We start from the raw sequence: 22,304 nt of genomic DNA on the forward strand, positions 1-22,304 counted from the left end.
GGAAAGTTCACATATGTGCATATTTGTAGACACTGTCATATTGATACTGACATGTAGCAGTTTACTGTGTTAATATGAATCTTGTTAAGTGCCTGCAGAATATGAAATTTGTAGTAAACTATCAAAATTTCATTGATAGTGCCTGCTGTGTCATTTGTTATAGCAGTAAATTTAAAATTCTACTCCTGCCATACATATCCTGGAAATATTGTTAGTGCTACAACAGTTTGGCATACAGTATTCAATATTAGTCATATGTTATGTGCCTGTTACATATCAGTTGTTGCAGTCATTTTCTTTACCTTTTCCTGAAAAGGAACAATGTAATTATTTTCATTATATTTTGTTCTATTTTTCTCTTTTCCTATTTAAATTGATTATTCTTTCCTCTTTACACTTATCTCTCACTTTTCTTTCACATGCTCCGTATACCTCTAGCTTCGACTCATTTGCTTTACACATAACATATAGGTAGTTTTCTTTTACTGTCCATATATTCATGTATATATTACTGTTAATTTGGAAGCAAATTTAATTGAAATGTTGAGTACATTCTGTGTAGTTCAACAAACGTATTACCATTACCATTTATCTGTCAAAATTTGTATTAACCTAAGTAACTATTGACCAGTACAGCTGCAAAATATATGTAGCACGCAATAAATGACTATGTGACATCTAAAATATGTAAATTATTATTCAGATTATATTTATTACCTCTTCCTTAAATTCTGTACTACTTACTACTGTATCAAATTAAGATCTATTTAATTTTAATATTCCTGTATTCTCTTTGTAGCTTGCTTTTGCAAATTAAAAAAAAATCTTTATCATTCATTCCTACTCTTTATTTTTTTAAATATCTTATCCTTTTACATCAGCTTATGTAGGAAACCATTCTCTAATACAGTTTCTTCCTCCGTTATTTGAAATTGTTACTTTGAACAACAATTTTTGAGGGTTTTCAATTCAACAGCTTTGTTTTCCTCATTTTCATTTTCTTTTATCAATCTTACTTATATCACAAGTATTATTTGCGTAAATATCTCGACTAATCAAACCAAAGATCACTGATTATTAGATCTTCTTTTAAAATTTATCCCTGGTATTGTCTCTGAACTAATTTTTCTAGTAAACAATATTTTATTTTTTACTTTCACTTTGAATTTATCATTGTTAAGTAAAGTACATTGCTTAGTCAAATTTTTCTAATTAAGGCATATGTGTGCATGCACGTATATGTATGCATGTATGTGTGTATAATGAAGATATATATATACTTAAAAATATGTGTGTGTGTATACATACATATATTGGTATATGATATAGATATATATGTATAACATGTATGTATATATCAAATATGTCATATATATTGTATTATATCTATTAAAAATACATGTTATATATATTGTATATATGTTGAAATTGTACATATTATATATATTGTATATATGTTGAAATTGTACATATTATATATATTGTATATATGTTGAAATTGTACATATTATATATATTGTATATATGTTGAAATTGTACATATTATATAATATGTATTATATAAATATATATCATATATCGTATATAATGTGTGTGTATGTATAATAGATATAATATATATGTATATATGTATACATATATACATGTGTGTGTGTGTGTGTATGTGCACACACACTAACACACTCACATATGTATATACACTCATACACATCTTTATGATAGTGGATGTATCTCGAACTAAATGTCTCCATTTGCTAGTACCATATCCCCATTTCTGACATCAGTCAATGAGGGAACAGATCTTGTCTTGTATGTGTGTGTGTGTGTGTGTGTGTGTGAATCTAATGAGAGAGTGACTTTGATGTTACACCTTTCAATAATTCAGTAATTTCTGATAACTGTTAAATTTCAGGAATTTTGAAATCTTTGCAATGATAAAGAAATGTCTTACAGGGAAAAGGCAACAGTATATTCATGATTTATTGCCTGTATTCAAGGTTGTATAAAATTCTTGTATTCAGCTGATACAAATATATTTCAAATTGTTTGAAATTGATAATGTATAGATTTGAAAAACAAAGTATCACTAAATTTCAGAAGATTTTGGTATTTTAAAGCATATTACTGTAACCTATAGACTTCCATCTTTTATGTATTAAATCTCTGATTATTAGTTTTGAAATATTTACAAATCTCCATTGTTGCTTTATAATCAGTGTCTATTAATGACCAGTGATAACTGTATTCAAGGTGACTTATAATAAAATCTTTATACATGGGGCTTAGTATTCATACTTTTGTTTTAGATTTTCTAAAACCATTTCTGTTTCTTCTAATTTAAGATTTTCAAAATGTATGTCAAATTTCTGCTATATTTTAGTCTATTTCACTGTTTTCTAGCACTCTTTAAGAAAAAGAGTTCTTTCTTTTCTTCCATTTTATTCAATAAAAGAGAGTAAGAAATAAAGTAAAGTCTTTTCTATTTTTAGAAGGTTCCAAGCTTTTATCTTGTAGATTCCTTTCTGGAATCCATAATTTTGTCATTTGAAAATATTTCAAAACTCGGTCAACCTCCACTCAGTCACTCGATGGTGTTGGAGAATACTTTTCAAGATTCTACTTAAGCTTTTTGCTTCATCACCTCCACTTATTTAGCCATCAACTTTATATCAAAATTCCCTTGATAAACATTTGTGTGAATATATGTGTAAATCTTTCACATAGTGCCGACATGATCATATAATTGTACTGATTTATCAAAAGTGAACTGTTTAAGTATAACAAAATATATTATGTCCTTTGATTTCAAAGTTATTTGTTAATTTGCTTATAAAAACAATTCTTCTTTTGAAATATCATACTTTTACCCTCAAATAGTAAATTTTGTTAGACATTTTACAGATATTTAAAAATATACATTTTAATGAAAGAGAAAAATAGCCTATTTTCATGAACAAATGTTTTATATAATAATAAATTGCAGCAGTTACTTAGTAACATTTCTTCTGACAGTTTACACTTTGAGTTAAAATTCCACTGAAGTTGACTTTGCCTTTCATCTTTTCAGTGTTGATAAGTACCAGTTGAGCATTGGAGTCAATGTAATTGACGAGCCCCCTTTTCCCAGAATTTCAGGCTTTGTACCCAGTATAGAAAGGGTCATCGCCATCATCATCATCATCATCATCATCATCATTATGGCAGTGAGCTGGCAGAATCTGTAGCACACTAGACAATTTTATAACTATTATATGCTCTCTTAGTTAGCAGAGGTGTTGTCTTGAGGTTTGGTTACAAGAAGGCTCTTCAAATCTCAAGAATCTTTCTTAGATTCTTGCAGAATACAGGATACCACTTTCATACAGGTTGACTATGTAAATCTCAGTTCCAATATCCTTTAGCTTCTAAGATAGCAGTTTAGGTGTTGTGTCAAGTGCACCAATTAACACATGTATAATTCTCATCTCAGTCTTCCACAATCTCTTCATCTCTATGGCTAGGTCCTGATAGTTCTCAGTTGCTTTGAATTTCTTTGGTATCCTCTCTGTTTTCTATTGTACAATTTATGATCTTATGCTAGTCATTTTTTTCTTCCTCTATATGTCATATTTGATCTACTTGCTTCAGTAGTATGGTCAATACTTATGACGAAATCCTATAAAATCCTCTAATTCTTATTCTCTATCACAACTTTTGGTTTGTCTTCATACCACTTTTCTGATACATTGAATCCATGTACTTGGTTAACATTTCAGTGCATTCTTTTAACCACTCAGTCATGCCTACACTTATACATTTTTGTTCTAGGCTACTTCATTCTCCTTTCCCATTGATTCTGCATGTGTTCTCTGACTGAGTTTTACCCTAATAACTCATTCCTAAGTAGCTATAATTAGTAGTTTGGTTTCTCCTTTTTGATTTCCATCTGTCAACACAACCAACATTGTTTACTTCTAGTATCCTTGGTTTGATGCATGAATTGGCTGTGTAATTCCTTCTCTTTCCAGCTATTTGATAATTTTTCATAATAATTTTTCATTATCCCAGTATTAATGGTGTCTTCTGTATTTTTAAATCCTCTGCCTTCTTCCTTTCATTGTAGGTAGGGCCTATCAGTATTACTTTTTGGCTGGTGTGCATTGTGGGTAGCTTTCTAGTTCTTTTATCTAAATTTTGTAGCTCGATCTTTGTCCACTTTAGAAAGAGAGCAGTGTATCTTAATACTGGCAGAACCTATGTATTTACTGCTTTAATAATATTCCCTCCATTTAATTTTTGTTTTGAGCATCTTCATAATTCTTCTCATATCCTCTTTGGATATTTTCTCTCTCATTTCTCCCTCCATTATCCTGTCATCTTGCAGCACCCCTAAGTATGTGAATCCCTCATTATTTCTCTGTGATCTAATGATGTCTTTATCTTTCAGCCCTCTTTCAGCCATTATTAACACTGCATACTTATTCACCCCCAATATTCTTGCTGAATACTCTTACTATTTGGTATAAAGAAACCAGATCTTTCTCACTTTACATGTGTTGTTTGAGGTCACCCTTATGAAGGAGATGATGTATATTTTCTTTAGTTTTGGCAAACTCATAAGCAGGCCAGAATTTTCTCATTATGCTTGTCAGAGGGATTAATGCAATTTCAAAAAGTAGTGGGAGGAGCAAATCTCTCTGCAATATAGTCTTATGTTTTTTCATGTTTCCTAGCCATTCATTTGAACAGGAACAAAAGATTGTGAATCTGGGGTTAAATTTCTACTATATGTGGTATATTGTTGTCTCCTACAGAAACTTTATTTATTTCTGTGATATTTCTCTTTCCCTTTTACTCCCTAATTACATTTGAGGCTTATGATTGTTAGTAAATGATATAGTGCTAATTTGGAGGATCTAAATCTAATGATGTCTTACTTCCAGTGTCAAAACACATTTAAGGCTATGTGAAAATTAATATACCATATTTTCTGGCATACATGACAATGTCTTTCCAAATCCTGCTGTATTTCACCTGGAGCTTTTGGTTTTTCAAAGTTGTCTTGGTGTATAAGTTAACCGACCTTTTTTTGGCTGTAAATTTCAGTCTGAAAATTTTTACTAGAATGCTGCAAAATAGAGTATTTCCTAATTTTCTCATGCTTGGTTTCTGTTTAGAACAAAATCATCTATGGGTTTTTACTCTCTCTCTCTCTTGCAAGTTACATGGCAACATTACTTTGTGCCAGTGGCATGAAAAAGTTCGCAATACACTCTGTAAAGTGGTTGGTATTAATAAAGTCATCCCCCCACATAGAAGCCATGTCAAAGCTGAAACTGGAACACAATGTGGCCTTGTTGCTCCTGTCAAACCATGCAACCCTTGCCGGCATGGAAAGCAGATATTAATGATGTTGAGAATGATAATGATGATCTGGACTCTGTCTATAAGAACAATCTTTCCAAACAGATACTGGCATATCATTCTTACATCCATCATCTCTGAGGAATAGACAAGTACATCATATTTCCACTGTATTCATTTCTTCTGCATGACTACTCATTCCATAAAGCAAGATACATCAGAAACTTTTCATTGGTGTCCATATCTATTGCTCCTAAAAATTTTAGTTAGAATGTTACTACTCTTGATATCAACAAAATTTTCACTTGTGTATCACATAAGATCTAGCAAATTTTCCTCATTTTCATGCTCCAGTTGATATTAACCCTTTAGTGTCCAAACCGGCCAAAATTAATTCCCCTTTATTTGGTTAAACCGGCCAAATCCAGCAGTATCCGACTGCTCTTTGAAATCGTTAAAAACAAAAAACAAATCACATTACTGAATTCTTGTAGCTTAGCAATAATGCGAGATGAAGCCTTTCTCACCTTTATTTAAGTATAAATACTGTGAAATTGTTTAGACCATATGGTTTTTTTCAACGTTTGAAGAGAAGTCTGTACCTTAGTTTTTAATGAAATGGCATCAGCAAGTAGTGATTCCGACTTTGAAGGTTTTACTCTTGACGATATAGAAAATATAAATGAAAACAAGAGTATTTTGTCTTTGGATGAATCAGATATCGATATTAGTGAATATTTGTTAGACAAGGAAGATCTTGAGACCGAAAGTCATAAAAAGGAAAGTGATGAATATGATATCGAAAACATGGCAACATGGTCAAAGATTGCAACACCACTCGCTATTTCTGATTTCACAGAAAATACTGGTCCACAACACAATTTACTTCCTGATGCTCAACCATTGGACTCTCTATTTTTATTGTTACCAGAAAGTTTTTTTGAAAATGTTATGGAGGAAACAAACAATTATGCACAATGTATAATTTCTATTCATGGAAGAAACGATCCACTATGGCAGCCAACTTATACTGCGGAATTGAGAGTGTTTTTCACAATCAATATTATGTTGGGTGTTAAACAGCTTCCTCGACTGGGGAACTACTGGAGTCCTGATATAAGATATGGTGATCCATATATCTCAAGTATAATGTCGAAGACGAGGTATTCGGAAATATCTCAGTATTTACATTTAATTGATTCTGCTAATGCCTCCAGCAAAAATGACCCAAACTATGATCCTCTGCACAAAGTACGTCCTGTAATGGATTTACTCCTTAATAGTTATAAAACTGTGTATCTACCTGGGAAAAATCTCAGTGTAGATGAAGCCATGATAGGCTATAAGGGCAGAGTACATTTTCAGCAGTACATGCCTGCCAAACCCACTAAATGGGGGATCAAGGTATGTGAATCAGGCACTGGATATTGTGTAAACTTTGATGTTTACACAGGTAAAAAATATAATGGAAACAGACCATATGGATTGGGACATGATATAGTATGATCTCTTATTGAACCATTTCACCATCAGCACAGACACCTATATTTTGACTGTTTTTTTCTTCAGTGGCTTTGGCAGAAAATCTTGCCCATGTAAGTACTTACATGTGCAGTACTGTTATGGGCAACCGTAAAGGTTTACCCCGTGAAATGAAAATGAAATTTAAAACAAGGACATTTTACAAATGCAAAAGGAAAATTAGTAGCTACTGCTTTCAAAGACAAAAGACAGATTTTATTTCTGTCTACTAATGAACAACCTGGTGTTGGTGTTAAGGGGAAACCCCTAGTGAATATTTGTTATAACAAATATATGGGTGGGGTTGATAAATCTGACCAATATCGGGCATATTACCCAGTTGGTCAACCTGGGAAGAAATGGTGGAGGTACATTTTGTGGTTTTTAGTTAATTTAACTATAGTTAATTCATATATTGTATATGTAAAATGCCACAAGGTACCTCTGCCACCAAAGGACCTTGACCATTTGAAATCTTGAGTTGACATTGCATCTCAGTTACGTGGGAGCTTTTCTTCTAGAAAGCACAGAACTGGGAGAAAGGCAAAATTAATTGAGGTGGATGTCAACAGAGAAAATATTGACTTTCATAAAGTCAAAATGATAAATAGAAGAAAAAAAGTTTGCAGACTGTGTTCAGTGCAAAAAAGAAAAACTGCAAAAGGGCATCAGATTGAAACTTCGTATATGTGTTCCTTTTGCAAAGTGCTCTTGTGTAAAGGGTGCTTTGGGCAGTTTCATGACAGAAATATGTCATAACTATATTATTTTGTAACTATATTATTTTATATATTCCTTTTCATTTTATAATAAATAATATGTGAAAGTGAGAAATACATATTAATTTTCAGTATGTTACACACCTGTATTCACCTTTGTCTCACCTGTTAATGAGCTATTTTTATTAGATGCATTCTGTTACATAAATGAATTCATTAAATTGTATAAGAGTACATAGACAATGGTATATTGACTAGTAAAAGTGTTTTGTACTTTATTTTCAATGAAGATGTTTGAATGAAATATAGAGAAAGAATAAAATCTTGTACCCATTGCACCTGTATTTTAATTAATTCAAATTAATGTACCTCATCTTGAAAAATGTAAAATTATTGGCAGTTCAGATCTGGGATAATTTTAGTAACAAATCAAACAGGTAAGATGTATTAAGAATATGAATTTTAGTGTTTATTCATGTTATTGTTTTTACACCTGTTAATTAAATTTACTTGCCCATAAAAGTAAAATTTAATCAGAAAGATCAGTTAAAATTACATAACTATAAACCACTGGCATATAAGCACCCATTTACAAACCTTCAAATCGGTATGTAGGAAATTAACAAAGTTACAAGCAAATATTGTGGACATCCCACTTGAACTTGAATAAATCAAAATTAATGTGAACAGATAAGCATTACATTTGACAAATTAATCTGAACTCTAAAGGTTTAACTATTCATTTGTCTTATGTAGTATATGTTGGTTGAACTCTATAGCCTTTACTGTATTTTAGAATATATATATATATTTTAAAATTGGAGCACTACATACTATGAGCACATCTGAAATAAATTCTCTTAAACACCTGGATAACTCATTAGAAGTAACTAATAAATGTAATTAGCAGGGAAGGTGGCTGCTCCAACAGTACAGTTACCAAGGTGAGAACAGGTTAAAATTTTCAGGGAGCTTCTACCACTGCTGGTACCAAAAGTGAAGGGCAGAGTTTATGGCACTTATGTTAAAACTGCAATGTTGCATAGTAATAAAACATGGGCCTTGAATGTAGACGACATAAGGAAACTGGAAAGAAATGAAGCAAACATACTCTGTTTGTTGTGCAATGTAAGTGTGAATGAATGACGTAGTACAAGTGTGCTGAAAGAAAAACTCAGCATAAGGAGAATCAGATATAGCATGCAAGAGAGAAAACTATGCTGGTAATGTCTGATCGGCTGTACAAAGAAGCACTGATCACTTAATGTGGATGGAATTTACAGGAGAGAGAGAACCAGGAAGACATGTATGTAGTAGTGAAGGCTGACTTCGGGACCTTGAACCCCTCAGGGAAGATGACCAGGGATTGATATTACTGGTAATATGCAGTTCTCAAGAAGATCCACCCATCTCAGTGAAACTAAGTTCTCGAAGGTCTGTTTGTGTGCACATGGACTCTTTGCCTAATTTCCTCCCCTGAGACACTCCCACCACCCATTATCTCTTTAACTGCAGCTTTTCTTTGATATCACTAATCTTTCTCACTATCTGGAACAATTTCACTTAATACCCCATACCTCAATTTTAATAATGTCTTCCACCCACATTTTACAATGCCCCATCCCATCTATCAAGTCATTTAACCTTTTCCATCATTATACATCTCTCCATGCTTTATGTCTACCTCTCCTCATTTGCTGTCATAGCCTATGCAACAACTCATAATCTCCTTCTCACCCTTTCCTATCTTCTCTTTCATCATCACTATGCTGCCATACTTCACTCCATTCATCATTGATTGTTCCTCATCCACCATTCACTACATCCACCCCTCAACCATATCCAATTTCTACAGTAGTAAATTCTTCCCTTCCTCTTCTATTTATCTTTCACTGAATACTTGTTCTGCATTCATTATGTTCACATACATCCCTCACCCATCTCCTCTCTCCCATACATTCTTACAACATTTATACACCCACACTTCTGGTTCTTTTGCCCTCAATCACTTTTACTCACCTTGTGCCTTGACAGTCCACACAGACACCTCATATCCACTAATTTAATCTCTTCCTTGATTCACTCCAATCGCTCCCACCTTCCCTTCTAAAACGTGAGAAACTGTGTAGCTCCTCTACAGTAAGAAACCTATTTTGCTCTAGCTCTTCTCTCCTACTTTCTAGCATGAAGCTATCTCTCTTGGATTTCATAGTCTTGTGGGCTGCATGGAAATCTCACTAGTGCTGGTGGCATGACAAAAGAATCCAATATACACTGTAAAGTGGTTGGCATTAGGAAGAGCATCCAGTCATAGAAAGAATGCCAAAGTAAACAGTGGAACATGATGCGGTCCTTGGACCTGTTAGTTACTGTCAAACCAACCAGTTAAACAGACATTTGCTGCTGCTGATGATTTCCCATTACATTTTTCACATAGGTTTTGTATACTTTTACTGTGCAGCTATCCTTACTGGAGACCTTCAAATTATCTTGCAATAGAGTTAATGTAATCTCATTGGACTGCAATAATAAATTGACACTACTCATTTAAAGAAACAAACTTCATAGCCCTTCTATTAGTGATTCCAGCTTCATACCTCATAATTAATAAATAGCACAAAAGTTAAGCATAAGAACTTCTGACAATGCTAAAAGGATTATGCAAAGGGTGAATTTCCTCTTTAACGTTAGACACTACTTTTAACCTAAATGTCTGCTGATCCTTTGAATGTTACAAACACACCCTATATCAGAATATTATTCATGCAGCTGAGCTAGAGGATCCACCAAGCATTCATGTAAATGCATTTTGGAAAAGGCCTTCCTAACTGTTTACCTATTTCTTGAACATGTTACTGTAACTGATGATTTTGTCTCACTTGTCAGTTATAAAATCTTTTACATAAATCATGTTTTCCTCCTTAGTACTTGAAATTCCTAACACTTGGAGGGCATTAACATGTTATGGATGTTTATTGCATGGTTCAGATGCTTAACAACTGACTTCATTATCATAAATATAGATCTAGCAATTGTTTTACATTGTGCCCTTATATAAAACAACTGATTCTTTTTGTGCTAATTTATCTGACTGAACAGAAAAAAAGCCTCATCATATATAGGTGGAGTAGTATGTCTAGTTTGCAAAACAATTATTCCAAGTCTTATCTGTGTAATTATGAAAAAATGGATGGGATACAGTGGAAAAAAAGAAAAAAAAAAGACAAGTTTTATCTCACATTATGAAATAAAGATAAGCAAATTATTTTTACATTAAGTTCAAAGACAATTGTATTTTTCTCAGATTTGATACAAAAACTGTCATTTTACATAAAAAGAAAGTTACCGGAATTCATATTTTATTCCTCTATTTTTGGAGGATACCTTTCCTCTGTGTACTATTATTCTGTTCTAGCACAGCCCTTTTGTCAATATTTAATTTCTCTGAAGTTGACAAAATATCTGATAGAGGTAATGTGATAGCAGCTAATATATGCAGGAGTGCTTGCACCATACAAGGAGTGCTTGTTTGCTACATGATAAATAAACAATTGTTTGTGAGTGAAAAATTACTTTTGCTGACAGTGGGAGGTGCCATGTCCTATCAAGGAAGGGAGGGGAAGTTAGATCTCATGACATTGTTTCTCATTGACAAGGTAACTTAAATGAGTTTGCAAGTTTGCAGCATGCTGCACTGGAACTCTTCTAACAAATGCCATCTTAAAACAGATTTTGAAATGGTGATAAAGATGGTGATATATATATCATTTTAGTAAATTTGTATGCAAATATATATAAATCTTTTCCATTTTTATTTTTATTTAATATTAACCACATGTTTTCTATTCTTCAACATGTGATAATGAAAGCTATATTTTTCTTAATTTTAAACATTGTTTAGATTTCAATTGCAATTTGAAATGATAGATGTTTATTTTTTAAACAACTTTTAAATATCTATTATGTAAACATGTGTACAGGAGTTATATAAATAAATCCGTTTAAGTATTTTATGCATATATATACGTATATATATATATATATATATAAATATATATATATATGTATATACACACGACCTCCAAACATTGGGCCTCACCGAGGCAATGACTTCTGACCGAGATCTTTGGAGATATGCTGTGTGTGAGATGACCCGGCAAGCCAAGTGAGACCTAAATCCAAAGCCTCTGCTAGGATGCGTACCTTCCTACGTTGGACACTAAGCTCCACTTGCGAAGACCTGTTGAGGCAAGTGAAATCGAACTAATTTTGATGGATGGCACCCATGCCAACGTTGTCTCCTTCGTTGGACACAGAAACTTGGCTTGCAAAGACCTGCTGAGGCAAGCAAAAGCAAAATCGTGGTGGCACCTGTGCCCTGGCACTTGTGCCGGTGGGACGTGTATGGACATTTGAGCGAGATCATTGCCAGTGCCGCTGGACTGGCTCCCGTGCAGGTGGCACATAAAAGATACCATTTTGAGCGTGGCTATTGCCAGTACTGCCTGACTGGCCTTCGTGCCGGTGGCACGTAAAAGCACCCACTACACTCTCAGAGTGGTTGGTGTTAGGAAAGGCATCCAGGTGTAGAAACTCTGCCAAATCAGATTGGAGCCTGATGTAACCACCTGGTTCACCAGTCCTCAGTCAAATCGTCCAACCCATGCTAGCATGGAAAGCGGACGTTAAACGATGATGATGATGATGATACATGCATAATTCTTTTACATCCACATTTTCATATTCTCATTGGTTCTATGATGTTTGTTAAGGCATAGTTTTTTTACAGTTGAATGCTTTTCCTGTCACTAACCCTCATCTGTTTTCACAAGGTGTTATATTTCCCCTGGTCTTTCAAACTTAAGAATCACAATAGCTGGACATGTTTCCAAGGAAGATTGTAAGCAAATGACATCTCTTCTATGATATTGACGTTTATTTACAATTAGCATGCAGTGTTGAGACAAGGAGATATTAACACACACACACATACACACGCACGTGTGCGCGCGCACACACACACACACACACACACACACACACACATGTAGCTGCTAAGCTGAAGTGAAGACAGCATGTTCTTTGTCTATCTCCTTACCTTCTTGGAGGTTTTAGGTAAAATTATATTAATGTGTCCATCTCTTTTAATTTAATTTAATTCTATGCCTTTATGCAGCTGAGGAGTGGTCTGCATTTAAATTGATGTAATGATTGCATTGTTCAATTAAATTGAGTTGCTTGAAATGATCATACTGCATTACTTCTGGATATTCTTGTTGCTTATTTTGATTTTAATCACCATATTTTGAAATTGTATGGATATATACTTATATTGGCTCGTCAGCTAAATTTGTTTCTTTTTTTTTCATTTATTTTAATCTTGTTTCATTAACAATTTTAACAAATCAGTCAATGATATATTTTTCTTCATTGTTCAAAACTTCTTCACATTCACTGAGTCTTGAATCCTATATTCAAATTTCAAAAATGAGAAGCAAGAGTTAGTTGTAGAGGAAGAAATAGAGCTACAAAAAAACATAAAACACTGTGATAAAGATATTTTTTGCATTAATTTAAATAACATTGGAAAGAAATGAATGAATTTTTCTAACAACCCAATACACGCACACATACACACAGAGGGCTTCTTTCAGGTTACATCTACTAAGACATACAAGGTTTTGGGAAACCCATATCCACAGCAGGAGTTCTGTTGTGGGACTGAACCTGGAACCATATGATTATAAAGCTAACTTCTTAACTACATAAACATGCCTGTGCCTAAACACACAGCTATGACTGTGGAGATGTTTGTTGTATAAATTTTTTATGTTCATATTAACTGACATGTTGAAATGTTTTGTATTGCATGGGACTTATACATAACAATATTGATTTTTATGATCAGACTGATTTGCTTTTCAATTTATTTATTTTTGTGTATTTGCTATTTTTATTTGTAAAAGAATTGCTGTTGTGTAATGGGGCTGAGGGACATTCAGATAAGTTCTTGATGAATTGTTTATTTATAAAAGAGAAAATCATAGTTTATGACAATGATTACTCAGAGAAGTGGTTAAAACCCAGCAATTTCCATAAAGCCTTTTCTGTAGTCATACCATAGGCTATTAAGCTATGTAGGGGAATCATGATGATGATCCAATCTCAGAAAGCATACATATATAATCCCCTTGACTCTCTCTCTCTCTCTCTCTCTCTCTCTCTCTCTCTCTCTCTCTTTCTCTCTCTCACATGCATTCCTGCAATCTCTACCTGTCATATCTTTCCTTTTCTTTCTCTCTACATTTATTGGTATCTGTTTGATCTCATTTCACATGCCCTTCTGAACTATTCAGTATTGCCAGAGCAATGCTCACACTATCAGTCAACATGTATCCCGCTGTCACATTTCCTTTTTTCCCTTCTTACTTCTTTCCTTTGGGGCATAACTTTTCTTTTTCTATGGCTCACTATCTTTATGTCATGTTGTCTTTTTTGCCCTCCCTCCTTATTCTTCTCTCATAAGTCCTTTCTTTTCTTTTCTCTCTTCTGAACTTCATGTCATCTCTCACCAGATGTCATTCCTTGTCTTATTTTCTACCCAGTCCTTCTTACCATATGATCCATCCTTCTTACCTGACTCTCCTCTGCTTCCTCCATCTTATCTCTCATCTTTATCCCTTCTAAGATTTCACTCTTTCATCTGCATATCCCTATTTTATCTGACTTTCTTCCATTTCCTTTATCCCATATCTTATCTCTCTCTCTCTCTCTCTCTCTCTCTCTCTCTCTCTCTCTCTCTCAGCTTATTTTTCCCTTCAGTCCTAACCTCTTCTGGTTTCTTATCATTTTCAGCACATTTCTTGTCTCTAACTCCGATACTACTTAATATTCTATAGCTGTAACCTAACACTGTAAGATGTAACTGGAAATCTACATGGAAAAGAGGTTGGCTTCCTATCACAACTTGTAGTAACAACAGCTTTTCTAAGGGAATAGCTTCTCTAAATAGACACTGGGAGTTTGGTGATACACTTGAGTCCAAGTGAACAACTCCTCAAGTGACTGGAGATAAAAAGAGCATCCAATCTCTAAAACATTATCAAAATAATCAACGACTACATGAATGAAAGATAGAAAATGTTAAATAAACACTGTATTAGTTTAATGCATAAAATTAAGAGTTTTCACGTTTTGTATGTGTATCCTTCATCAGATGAAAGAGAAAAACATAAAGAGAGTGAGAGAAAGGGTAAAAATGTAAACTATTGAAGTTGACAGTTATATTGTCAAAAAGGGAGAGAAAAACAAGGGTGAGAGATTAGGATCCAAGTGGGAATGTAGATCTGTGATTATGTGTGTAAGTATACACACATACACACCCCTACACACACACACACACACACACACACACACACACACACACACACACACACACACACACACACACACACACACACACACACACACACACACACACACACACACACACACACACACACTCATATATGCATTTATTCAGGCTGCGGTGAATAAATTGTCATCTAAATTAGGCAAAAATGAAACTAACACTGACATCTCATTTTAATATACATATTTACCAAAATTACATAAAATATTCTGAAATATTAAAGAATAAATTTATTCAATAAAATCGCCATTGGCTTCAAACACAGCCTCCAGATGACTTCAGAATCTCCTGCAATTCTTCTGGATGGTCACCTTGTTTAAGTTGGTGAATACTGCAATAGTCCTTGCCTTCAGTTCATCTTTGGTATTACAAGGAGTTTTGTTGGTCTCTCACTCAACTGTGCCCCACACATAATAATCAAGGGGGTGGCCAAATGTTAGGGGTGATGTGGTCATAGAAATTGTCTGACAGCCATGACTGGGTCCTCCTGCTTGTGTGGCATGGTGCAGAGTCCTGTTGCCAGGCATAGGGTTTTCCAGTAGCCACTCTCTTGACCCAAGCAGTACTACCTCCTCCAAGCACTTGATGTAGGCCTCTGTGTTGAGTGTGAGGTCGTGTGGGAAGATGAATGGAGGCATAACGTCACCATCACTAGTGATCACTCCAAGCAACATGATGTTGACTGGATATTTGATTTTTATCACTCTTGGTACATGTTTTGGGGACACAGCAAGCCAGTGGTTGGTCTAACGTATGCTTATTGTCCAATCTCCATATGCTGCATTAATATTCCTTGCACTTTCCATTGCATTGTTGCCTTTATTGAATTCATAACACAAAATATGTCGAATATGCTCCTTTGTCATTTCCATAATAGCTTTGATAAAATAACTGTTAAAATCGAACTACACTCTTCAAAACTTACACTAAAAATAAGTACAAGGTAAAATTACTGCCTGCTTTCATAGCAAGATGATGCAGGTAGTTTACCCTGTCCCCCTCTGACTTTTAGTTCATGCAATTTAAAAAATCACATTATTTATGGGATAACCCAATATATATATATATATATATATATATATATATATACAGAAAGTAAGAAAATGGAGATATAGCATTTAATAAGAATTTATTATCTGCGAAAATCAAACATAGGCCCTTACAGCTGTTTCAATTAAACCAAAAAGATTAAATAGAAATTATTAAAATCATTTTATTACACAAAATCATTTCAGAGGGGTAGAAAAAAGATATAACATTAGGTTTTTTTATGTGTTGTCTTTTAAAATCATCACAGCAGATTGAGTATTATTCTATACTTATTATTGGTATATGCCCAAGTTAGGGGGTTATAGGTCTTGTTAGTAGGTAATGGATAATTTGTGAATATAATTAGGATAATAATGGGTAAATAGAGGTTGAATAGTAAATTACAGTGAAGAAAAGTATCATATGAATGAGGAGATAAAATTAGTACTTTGTTATGTTGTTTATAGAATTGAGAGAAACTTATATAAAAAGAATACATAAACATACATTAACACTGGTCGAAAACATTTGTCTTTTAATTTAGTGCATATACATATATATACATACACAAATAAATGCATCTAAATATATATATATATATATATATATATATATATATATATATATATATATATAAACACATGCACACAAGCACACACATATACACATACACAAGCAATAAATACAAATAGGTATGCACATATGCACACATACATGGAGATACATGTATGTGTACCAATTCCCGATGATACTATCCCTTAATGTGGCTAATTTAACCTCTAATTAAAGATATATATATATATATATGTGCATGTGTGTATACATGTATATGTATATATAGGTGTATATATGTATATATCTATGTATGTAAATATATATGTGTATATATGCATATATATATATTTGTGAATATATGTGTATATATGTATATATGTGAGTATATGTGTATTGCCAGGAAACAGGACAGATGGCTACTTATAAATGCCAAAACCTTCCCAGGTGAAGAATGCACCCCACAACATAGATTAGTAATTAGCGACTTCAGGATCAGAGCTAAATGGATGCCCAGAAGACGACCAGCATGAAGAAGAAGGGTCTGGAAGCTTAAGGATCCTGCGAATGGACAGAGATTTGGAGATGCATCACTTGAAGCTTTTGACAAAATAGAGGGGGATATAGTCTTACATGATGTGGAAGACAACTAAAAGTTTCTATGGGACAACCTGTTGAGGGCTACTGAGCAGATCTATGGCTGGTGCAAAGTCCCCTCTCGACCCATGGTAACTTGGTAGTCGAACAATGTAGTTGAAAGGGCCATTAAAGAAAAGAAACAGGCATGGAAGGACTGGAAGAACGGTAGTAGCAGGGAATCATATCAGATTGCCAGAAGGGAAGCTAGAAGACAGGTTTACTTAGCCAGAGGGGAAGCAGATAAGAAAAAATTTGCCAATGTTCTGCATCATGAGAGAGAATCATGATGTCATAGGAGAGAAATGTGTCCACATGGATGATGACCCACTTAATGAGGAAGCAAAGGGAGAAACCTGGAGATGCCATTATGAAAGGTTGCTAAATGAAGAGAATGAATGGGAGAATGAGAGACTGCTGAATGTCAACCCAACAGAGGGACCAGATATCTGAATTGACAGTACTTTGGTAGATAAAGAAATTAAGGGTATGAAGACAGGGAAAGCCCCCAGCCCATCAGAAATCGCTGCAGAGATGCTCAAAATATCTGGTGATGTCAGCTATATTCTAGTCACCCATATAGTTAACACGAAGGAGTCATACCCAATGACTGGTGCAGCAGCACCATAGTCAACTGCTACTAAGGTAAAGGTGATGCATTAGATACGAGTAATTAAAGAGGTATCAAGTAATGAAAGTCACGGAGAGTGTTGTAGCCCAACCAATTAGGGAGAAAGTCAGTCTAGACGAAATGCAGCTGGTAAGACAGCTGGAGGAGAAATACCTAGCCAAAGATGATCCTCTGTACTTGGCTTTTGTTGACATGGAGAAAGCCTTTGACAAGGTTCCCCAATCCCTTATCTGGTGGTCAATGCAGAAACTAGGAATAGATAAGTGGTTAGTGAGAACTGTACAAGCCATGCACAGGGATGCTGTCAGTAAGGTGAGGGTTGGCAATGAGTACATGGAAAAATTCTGGGTAGGAGTAGGGGGTCCACCAATGGTTAATCCTCAGCCCCCTCTTATTCATCATAGTTCTTCAGGCAATAACAGAGGAATTCAAGACAGGATGCCCCTAGGAGCTTCCCTATGCTGATAACCTTGCTCTAATAGCTGAATCACTATCAGAAATGGAGGAGGTGTGGAAGCAAATTCTAGAACTGAAGGGCCTTAGAGTCAATCTAGCAAAAACCAAAGTCTTAATAAGTAGGAAGGCAGACAAACCACAAATCCCTTCAGGTAGATGGCCCTGCTCGTTCTGTAGAAAAGGCGTAGGTAGAAACTCCATAAGATGTACCCAGTGTAAGCTATGAACACATAAGGCTAACTGGAAAGATAGATTTTGTGTGTGGCAAATGCTCAAGGGCAATGAACATTGAAGATGGGCAGAAAACAGCCTCCATCACATTCCAGGAGGAAAAACTAGAAGTAGTTGATGTCTTCCGTTATATAGGTGACCAAATCAGTAGTGGGGACAGTTGCTCTGAGAGTGTAGCTGCTAGAATAAGAATAGCCTGGGCAAAGTTCAGAGAGCTCCTACCTCTGCTGGTGACAAAGGCCCTCGCTCAGAGTAAAAGGTACACTGTATGATGCATGTGTGCAAACAGCCATGCTACATGGCAGTGAAACATGGGCTGTGACTGCTGAGGACATGCGTAAGCTTGCAAGGACTGAAGCTAGTATGCTCCGCTGGATGTGTAACGTCATTTGCATACACGACAGAGTGTAAGCACCCTGAGAGAGAATTTAGACATAAGAAGCATCAGATGTGATGTGGAAGAGAGACGACTGCACTGGTATAGTCATGTATTGCATATGGATGAGAGCAGCTGTGTGAAAAAGTGTCACACCCTAACACCCTAGCAGTAGAGGGAACTTGTGGAAGAGGTAGACCCAAGAAGACCTGGGCTGAGGTGGTGAAGCATGACCTTCGAAAGTTTGGGCCTCCAAGGCAATGACAAGTAACTGAGGCCTTTGGAGATATGCTGTGCTTGAGAAAACCCAGCAAGTCAAGTGAGACCATAACTATGGCCTTTGCCAGAGCAGCATAACCAGCCCATTTAAGAGCACCCTTCAATCATTGGGCCAAAAACTGCACTTGCGTAAACCTGTTGAGGCAAGTGACATCATTGTCGTGGCTGATGACAGTACCAGCTGATTGGCACCTGTGCTAATGAATGTAAAAAGCACCATTCAAGCATGGTTGATGCCATTGCTAGCTGACTGGTACCGTGCCGGTGACACGTAAAAAGCACTATTCAAGCACTATTCGTTGCCAGTGCCGCCCGACTAGCCCCTGTGCCAGTGGCGCATAAAACATACCACTTGAGCATGGTTGATGCCAGTACTACTAGACTGGCCCACATGCTGGTGGCATATAAAAAGCACCCACTAGACTCTCAGAGTGGTTGGCAATAGGAAGGGCATCCAACTGTAGAAACAATGCCAGATCGGATTGGAGATTGGTGCAGCCTTCTGGCTCGCCAGCCCTCAGTCAAACCATCCAATCCATGCCAGCATGGAAAGAGGACATCACACGATGACGACAACGATGATGATGATGATGATGATGTATATCAGGGATATATCTTCCAGATGTGCTAGGTGTGTGCTGTATGCCCATCAAAAATTACAAATTCATTATTGATATTAACTTTACTCATTAATTTAATCACAAAATTTGGAGGTGGTGTTGGGTGTGGCAGCACACCCAATACAACAACCACAATACACCACTGATGTATGTATATATATATATATATATATATATATGCATGCATATATATGTATACGTGCTTGTGTATATATTTGTATATATTTATTCATGTGTGTGTATATATATATGTGTGCGTATATATATATATATATGTGTGTGTGTGTGTGTGTGTGTGTAAAATGTTAGTAGAGTTAGCAGTTGGAATAACCATCTAAGAGATAACAATATCCATTTTACTGCTGGTATAAATTACCTAAGCATATCATGCTCATAGGATACAGGCAGTAACAAAAATAAACAATAGTTTATCGGGAATCAAATTTAAATTAAGCAGAAAATTGAGAAATCTTGATAAACTACAATCGATTACCATCAATTATTATTTTTTGATACAAAACTTGATCCCATCTAACAGCCATTTCTGCTTCCAATGACCCACAATGTTGCCAAAGAAAATTCTGAGAATAATATTCATCATATGTTATAACACATCTGATCTGGAACATGGAGCTTCATCAGAATGCAGCAAAATACTTAAAATAAAACAGGAGAGAGAGAGAGAGCAGAGGCACGGTCCATGGAACATGTTCTGGCAAGGGTGGTGCGGATGGCAAGGATGAAGTGGCGAGCCATGATTTGAGACTGAATCTCAAAGTCATGGTTGTCACTGCAGAGCCTGCACAGATAGAGGAATTGGGAGTAGGGGATGGAGAACTTGGTGTGGGTAGGGTGGAAGGAGGAGAAGTTGAGGTATGAGTGTGAGTCAGTGTGTGTGTAGTGTATGGATGTAGTGAGAGCGGAGTTGTGTATGTTGACAGAAATGTCGAGAAAGGAGAGAGTAGTGTTGGAAATAGTGCACGAGAATTCGAGGGCAGGATGGAAGGATTGGACAAAAGAGAAGATGGAGTCTAGTTGTTCATGGGAGAGTGAGGTCGGACCGATGCAGTCATCAATATAATGACCACCTATTTCAGGAGTGGGAACAGTGAATCTTGAAAATATTTGGGCCTCAATGTAGCCAATAAACAGGTTCGCATAGTTGGGGGCCCAACATATATATATATATATATATATATACAAACAGACATACACACATATATAAACATCATCATCATCATCATCATCGTTTAACGTCCACTTTCCATGCTAGCATGGGTTGGACGATTTGAGTGAGGGCTGGCGAACCAGATGGCTGCACCAGGCTCCAATCTGATCTGGCAGAGTTTCTACAACTGGATGCCCTTCCTAATGCCAACCACTCCGAGTGTAGTGGGTGCTTTTACATGCCACCAGCACAAAGGCCAGTCAGGTGATACTGGCAATGGCCACACCCAAACGGTGTTTTTTACATGCCACACACAAATACTGTCTTCCCAGTTAGCCTTCCTTTGATATTGCTGCACTTTTATTTGTCCATAGCTTACACTGGGTACATCTTACGGAGGTTGTATGCATGCTTTTTCTACAGATATAGCAGTGCCATCCACCTGAAGGGATTTGTCTGCCTTCCTACTTTCTAAGACTTTGGTTTTTCCTAGATTGACTCTAAGGCCCTTCAATTCTAGACCTTGCTTCCACACCAGAAACTTTGCCCCTTCTGATAGTTACTCAGCTATTAGTGCAAGATCGTCAGCATAGAGGAACTCCCAGCAGCATTCTCTTTTGAATTCCTTTGTTATTACCTGGAGGACTATGATGAATAAGAGGGGACTGAGGACTGATCTTTGGTGGACCCCTATATATATATGTATGTATATGTGTGTGTGTGTGTGTGTTTATATATAAACTTTTAGATTATTTTTATATTTTTTATGCTTATATTTGAGAATACTGATAGTTTGAACTTTTGAATGTATTTTGTATGTGTTTGAGACCACTAAGCATGAATGAAAAAATAGAATTATGTAACACCTGCTTCAGTTAAAAGCTTTGTGAATGAATTTGGAAGATAGAAACTGAAAGAAAACAGACATATATATATACAGCGGTTGGACAAAATAATGGAAACACCTTAAAATTTCCAGCAAATTTATTTTAATATGGGGTAGGACAGCCTTTGGCAGTAATTACAACTTGAATTTTATGAGGCATGGACATGTACAAAGTTTGAATTGTTTCCAAAGTATTTTTTGTCCGTCTTTCAGCTAAAACAGTCTCCAGTTCTTGTAGTGATGATGGTGGAGGATATCAACTCCTTACTTGTTTTTCTAGAATGCACCATAAATGTTCAATAATATTGAGATCTGAGGACTGTGGTGGCCAGATAAGACGTTCCTTGTGCCATTCAGTAACAACTTTAGCTGTGTGAATTGATGCATTATAATCCTGAAAGATTGCATTTCCTTCCAGAAACAGTTCCGCAATCATAGGATGAATT

General features: G+C 35.5%; 1 protein-coding gene across 5 annotated transcripts in view; it reads left to right on the forward strand.

Annotated features, from left to right (window-relative positions):
• The window catches only part of LOC106871954 (protein still life, isoform SIF type 1), a 1,491,364-nt gene that overhangs the window by 744,270 nt on the left and 724,790 nt on the right, over nucleotides 1-22,304 (forward strand). Inside the window, exon 1 of one of the 5 annotated variants that reach the window (XM_052966201.1) lies at nucleotides 155-323. The exons of the other annotated variants lie outside the window; for them this stretch is intronic. Within the exon in view, the coding sequence (XP_052822161.1) occupies nucleotides 322-323 (2 nt within the window). The 5' untranslated portion in view covers nucleotides 155-321. Of the gene's footprint in view, nucleotides 1-154; nucleotides 324-22,304 lie in introns of those variants that run through there. 5 annotated transcript variants of the gene reach the window in all.

Source organism: Octopus bimaculoides, chromosome 3 (genome assembly GCF_001194135.2).
Source record: "Octopus bimaculoides isolate UCB-OBI-ISO-001 chromosome 3, ASM119413v2, whole genome shotgun sequence".
In the NCBI taxonomy this organism is placed as follows: domain Eukaryota; kingdom Metazoa; phylum Mollusca; class Cephalopoda; order Octopoda; family Octopodidae; genus Octopus; species Octopus bimaculoides.